The sequence below is a fragment of the Myotis nattereri genome (assembly GCF_964212035.1).
Source record: "Myotis nattereri genome assembly, chromosome: 9".
Lineage (NCBI taxonomy): Eukaryota > Metazoa > Chordata > Mammalia > Chiroptera > Vespertilionidae > Myotis > Myotis nattereri.
The window spans coordinates 15763557-15769976 of NC_138084.1; the positions used below are offsets into that span (position 1 = coordinate 15763557).

The window sequence follows — 6420 nt, forward strand, 5'->3', positions numbered from 1 at the left end:
CTCACTAGACAGTGTCAGGGATACAAGAAAAATGAAAGATATGCTCCCCAATTTTGGAGAAAAAGACTCCACTATGCATAGTATATTGTTTAATACAAATTCAGCACTTATTTATATTATTTCACAAAAACCCGGAAGCAATCTATTAGTGTTTGCTATAATATGAATGCTTGTGTCCCCCTAAAATTCATATGCTGAAGAGGTGGGGCCTTTAGGAGGTAACTAGGTCATGAGGGTGGAGCCCTCAGAAATGGGATTAGTGCCCTCATGAAAGAAGCTCAAGAGAGCTCCCTTGCTGCTTCTGCCATAGGAGATTATAGTGAGAAGTCCAGGAAGCAGGCTGTCACCCAACACTAAATCTGCAAGAACTTTGCTCTTGGACCTCCCAGCCTCCAGAACCATGAGACATCAATTGATGTTGTTTATAAGCCACCCAGTCTGTGGTCTTGTTTTAGCGGCCCAAACGGACTCACACAGTATTCCATCCAAAGCCACTCGGTCTTCCATACTCTGCAGGAAGGGGAGGAGGATTTCGGTTGGTAGTAAGTGGCAGTGGGGGATGGTGGAGGTTGATAGAAGAGGCCCAGGGAGCCTGCTAAGGGGCCAAGCAGCCTGAATACAACCTCTGACCACATGTTAGCTTCCATGTGACGGCACCAGGGTCAGCCTGGGGACCTCTGCCACACATTTCAGAAGGTTCACTAAGGGTACAAGGTTAGCACTGTGTCGGGAGAAACATCAGGTGCGGAAACGGAAGCTTTCTGAAAACAGGACCCCAACTCCTGCTAAGCGCTGGGTGTCCAGGCTGGTGAGCAGCGGGAAAGGGGCAGCTCTCCCCGCGCTCTTTAGTGATTGAGGTTAGCCAAAAAGAGGGCTTCCTCTGAAAGGACCCAGAAATGCGGTGAGTCCAGACAGGGTGCAAAGGAAATTCAGGGAGAAGGAACCAATGCGTCTGGCTGCCTCTCACTGCCAGCTTCAGAAGCAGCAGCAAAGGGAAGATGATCACACACACACACACACACACACACACACACACACACACACACCCTTTTCTGCCTCTCTGCTCTGTCTCCTTGCTCAAGCTGACCCATCACATCACTGCACAATAACCCAGCTTCCATCACATCACTGCACAATAACCAAGCTTCTATCACATCACTGCACAGTAACCCAGCCTCCATCACATCACTGCACAATAACCCAGCTTCCATCACATCACTGCACAGTAACCCAGCTTCCATCACATCACTGCACAATAACCCAGCCTCCATCACATCACTGCACAATAACCCAGCCTCCATCACATCACTGCACAATAACCCAGCCTCCATCACATCACTGCACAATAACCAAGCTTCTATCACATCACTGCACAGTAACCCAGCCTCCATCACATCACTGCACAATAACCAAGCTTCCATCACATCACTGCACAGTAACCCAGCCTCCATCACTTCACTGCACAATAACCCAGCTTCCATCACATCCCTGTGCAATAACCCAGCTTCCATCACATCCCTGCGCAATAACCCAGCTTCCATCACATCCCTGCGCAATAACCCAGCTTCCATCACTTCACTGCACAATAACCAAGCTTCCATCACATCACTGCGCAGTAACCCAGCCTCCATCACTTCACTGCACAATAACCCAGCTTCCATCACATCCCTGCGCAATAACCCAGCTTCCATCACATCACTGCACAATAACCCAGCTTCCATCACATCCCTGCGCAATAACCCAGCTTCCATCACATCCCTGCGCAATAACCCAGCTTCCATCACATCACTGCACAATAACCAAGCTTTGGAAGCTGGGCTGACAACAGTGGGGGAGTTCCCAGGTGATCCTGCCAGACCCTGAGTGGGTGTCGTAGTGACACTGAATCCCTGTGTCTCCCAACAGACTGCCATGGTGAGGCTGAGGAATTGTCTGAGGAGGCAGAATAAAGGGTCCAGTACGTGTATTTCAGAAAAGCAAAGAACCACTGACGCTGGCTGGAGGCGTGAAAGGCGATGCAGACTGAGGGCTTCCATCGTCTCCCACCTCCTCAGCAGGATTCTGGGCCGTTTTTCGTCCGTGGGTTCCTTCAGCTGTCCGGAGGAGCCTAGGAACACGTCTTCCAAATGTTTGAAAAAGCTGAATATAAGAGACATGAGGCTACAGAGGGACATCTAATAACATCCATTTGTGAAACAGTTCAGTGTGCGCCTCCTTATACATTCAGTAAGTAATAGGAGCGGGCAGGAGATTTAATAAGTGCCATGATTTAGAATGAGACATGCGCATAACGACATTGTGAAGTCGGCAACAGCCACAGTGTGCTCTGAAGCTGTCTGCGGTCTCCTCGGGGACGAGGTCACTGATGCTGTTAATACTCCTGTGCTATGCTGTTTATATTCCCACTTCCAGGAAATGCTAGCTTTCAGTCAGAGGTTAGTGAAAATAACGATGTAAGGTTTTCCCCTCTGAGACCCTGAGCCCTTTAAATTCTATCGCAGACCCCTGGGGAGGGGGGCGGGAAGGAAGGTGTATGGACCTGAGGTTAAGAACTCCTGGAAAACCTCAAATTTCTGTTCACCATCACTACAAACCTCAGCGTCATCCAACCACTCGGGGCCAGAAATCAGATTCCCAGGCATGGCCTGCAAATCCAGCCAGCACAGCCAGTGACTACGCAGACATGGCAGTCACGCCGTATCCTGCACACATCCCAGTCCTCAGTGACTATGGGAATCTAGAACCTTCTTCCCAGCCCCATGCCCTCTCTTCAAAGAACATCTTCAGAGAGCCTTCCCCACCCCTCCCCCCTTGTCAACATGTGCCATGTCCACCTCCCTGCTGTCACCTGCCACCCCAACACCACCTCCGTCATTTTCTTTGAAATGTCAACTGCGCTGTCTTTGTCTGTTTACGCTATCTGGGTCATGGCTGCATCAGCCTGAGCACAATGGCAGGCCAACGAACACTGAACTCTCAGCGTCACCACATTCACACCCGAAGATGCAGCCCCAGCTTGCCCCGATCCTCGTCACGTGGGAGGGAACCAGGTGAGGGGGATGTGGATGGACGGGTCTCACGTACCCACCACCGATTCATGTGCCCCTGCTGAGCTAGCACCGGGCAGCAAAGGCCTGCTGCCTGCATGCACGTGTGGAGAAACCACTCCGACACTATCCCACAGGGCTGGACACCGCGATGCATTTATTTGTCAACAATTAAAGAAACATGCAAGTCAGCAGATCTGAAAGATGGCATCCAATTGTCACAAGTGCTATAAAAGAATGTGGACGGGACATATGCAATAGGGTAACGGGGGAGGGGTGCTTTATTACATGGGGCAGGAGATAAAGTCCTCCCTGAGAACGTAAAATTTAAACAGAAAGAGACTGAAGGGTAACAAGGAGCCATTGGTGCGGAAAGCCAGAGGGAAACAGGAGGGGTTGGTGTCTTTAAGAGGGATCACAATTCCAGACTGCCCATGAAAGGAGGAGCTGGCATGAGTTTGGCTGGTGAGGTAGCTGCCAGATCAAGCTCAGGGAGTGGCGTGGAATGCTAACAGCGTTGACTCCAGAATCCGGCTCTAAAACTTCTCTAGCTGAGTGCCCTTGGGGAAGTCACTTACCCTTGCTGAGCCTTAGCGTCCTCATCTTTAAACCGGGATCAACATATATGTCCTTCATGGAGTTGCTAAATGCCTTAAGTGTAGAGCGCACAGAACAGTGCCTAGTGCACAGGGAGTGCCCTGCAAGGGTCTGCTCTGACGTGTTCCACACTCCGTGAGCAGTGGTGGGGGATTGACAGCTGGGAGAGGAACGCTCTGTCTGTCTTTAACAGATTATGGGCCCTTGTGGGGGTCATCAATAAGATGGAAGAGTTGGAAGGGAGCCCAGGGCTCATTCACTAGAACCCCTTCCCAATGGTCCTCTCTGGGAAGGGGAGGGGTTGTGCCTGAGGAGCCACCCCTGGGAAAGGCCGACGAATGGTGGTCCCTTTAGGGCACTGGGTTGCAGAGAAGGTTGAGGGGTACAGCAGTCCACCACTTCTGGAGAAGGGCACAGCCACCACCGCCCTGCTTCCCCAGCAGGGAGCCTGCTCCTGCCATTTCCAGGCGCACACCCCGCTGCCCAGCTGGCTGCTGTTCCTGCCAGTGTCAGTGTCACTTTTGTTGGAATGTCAGCGCCTCAAGGACAGCAGCCATTTCCTCCTACTCCCACTATGCAGTGACTGACGCAGGCCCCGCGCAACGGCGACTCAGAGCGTTTGAATAATTGATGGAGAGGAACGTGGAATTGTAGCACGGTGGTGCCACTCCTGGACTCTAAGCTCCAGAAGGAACCCAAGGGCTTTGGGAGTCCTTAAGTCATGCCCCTGCCCAGGCCAGCTCCTCAAACGCTCCAGCCAGACCCTCTCCTCCGATCCCCAGAGGACATTTTGCTCTCCCACCTTGGGATGCCTCCGGGGTTCACAGCCTATGCGGGGAGCTCCTTCCAGACCGCTTCCCAGGGCCCCTGTGCTGCACTGTTCACTAGGGACACCCCTTATGTCCTGCCCAAAGGGCCTCTGGAGACAAGCCAGTGCAGAGGATAAAAGCCCTCCTGTCTCCAGGAACATCTTCAGATGCATCTGGGCGGGGAGGGGGAGGGGGGCTGGGGGAGGGGGAGGGGGGCGGGGGAGCCAGAGCAAGCCCCTCTGGCTGGGCTGGAGCTGAGGGCTGCTGGGTGAGGCCAGACTTCTCAGTCCTCCCCACGTTCCCTGCCCTTCCAGACCCCAGGCACTCCTGGCCCAGCTGACCCCTCTGCAGCTACCCCCGCCCCCACCTGTGCGGCAGCCCCTCCCCTCTGGTTTGGGGTGATTTTCCTTCTCAGCTATGTGAGTGCTCTCCCTACACCAGCCCAGGATGCCTCCTTCCCCCACCTTCCCCTCCCTCTCACTGTCCCCTTCCTCCTCTCCCCAGCTCTGCAAGCTTCTCATTCTCCACCTTCCCCACGGCCCCTCCCGTAGCCCCCTCCACACACTCCCCACCCCAGACTCCCTCTCCCCGCTCCTCCCGCCCCCACGCTCCCCTCCAAGTCCCCCACATTCCACGCCCAGCCCCAATTCCTGTCCAAGTCCCCTTTCCTTCCCATCCCCTCCCGCTTAGCCCTTGCTGTCCCCATTCCTCTCCCGTCCCCCAGTCCAACTCTCATCGCCTAATGACCACCCCTGCCGACCCCCGCCCGGCTTGGGTCCCTCAGCCAGGTCCGCCGCCCCCTCCCTGCCCAGCTCTGCGGCGGCTCCCGCACCCCCGGTCCCACCGCTGCACCGGGACACCCCGCCTCTCCCCGGGAGGCCGAGGCGCCGCCGCTCACCTGTTGGGCGGGCTGGAGCACGCCGGCTCTCGCCTTCTCCGGGTCGGGGTCGCGGTCCCGCTGCAGCAGCCCCTTCTTGGGGTGCATGTGCCGGCACAGGCAGGTGACCCCGCACAGAGCGAGGATGCTGGTGGCCGTGCCCAGCGTGGCGCCCAGCGCGATCACGGGCACCGACAGCACCATGGTGCCCGCTCCGGGCGCGGGCTCAGTCCGCCGCCGCGCGCCTCTCCGGGCCGGCCCGCCCCGCCGCCTCCCGCCGCCTCCCGCCGCCAGGCAGCTCGGGCTCGGGCGCCGGCAGCTCTCCCGCCACCGGAGGGGCGGAGGGGCGGAGGGGCGGGGGGGCGGGGAGGGCGGGCGGCTGCGAGGACGTCAGAGGAGGGGCCAGCCGAGCCCGCCGCGGCGCCCGCACTCGGTACCGCGCTGACGCGAGCACCCTTCCCGCCAACACGTGACTGGACCCCGACCCCCACAGCCAGAGCCTTCAGTGGCAGGAACCCTAGATGGCCTCAGGCCTTCCCTGGCGCTTTGTGTGCGAAGACATTGTGCCGAGAAGGCGCAGTCACACTGCTGCGGGGGAGAACCGTGCCCCTGGCTCCTCCTGGGTAGGTACCGCTGACCCCCTGGTCACCCCTCTGGTGAGGAGGCTAGAACCCTGGTTCCTCCAGGAGCCTTTCGGGCACCTGCACACCGAGCTGGAGGGTCCCGTCTCAGGAACTTGAATTTGCCAGGTGTTTGCTACCTGGGAGAGCGGCAAGCTCCGGGTGGAGGGCATCGGTGCTGGGGAAGATGGTTGGGCTGATTCTATAAACACCTGCATCTCCTTTAGCACCGAACCGTAATTCACCTTTGTTATGTGAGCAGCAGGTCTTCTCAGGTCCACTTGCTGATGAGGAGGCTGAGGCCGAGGCCCAGAGGGATGTGGGGCAGCTAGAAAAACCCTGCCCTCCCGAACTACACTCGGGTTTGCGGGTTCAAGTCCACCCCGTACACTTAGAGGAAGGACTTGTCTCAGAAGGACAAGGCGTATCAGGTGCAGCAGCCAGGAGTCCACACTTGAGCGGAGGGGGAG

General features: G+C 56.7%; 1 protein-coding gene across 1 annotated transcript in view; it reads right to left on the reverse strand.

Moving 5' to 3' along the window:
* The window catches only part of SYT13 (synaptotagmin 13), a 36397-nt gene extending 30791 nt beyond the window's left edge, over nt 1-5606 (reverse strand). The window contains exon 1 of the mRNA XM_081098504.1: nt 5352-5606. Coding sequence (XP_080954630.1) covers nt 5352-5534 — 183 coding nt within the window. The 5' untranslated portion in view covers nt 5535-5606. The remainder of the gene's footprint in view (nt 1-5351) is intronic.
* Nucleotides 5607-6420: the final 814 nt, after the last annotated feature.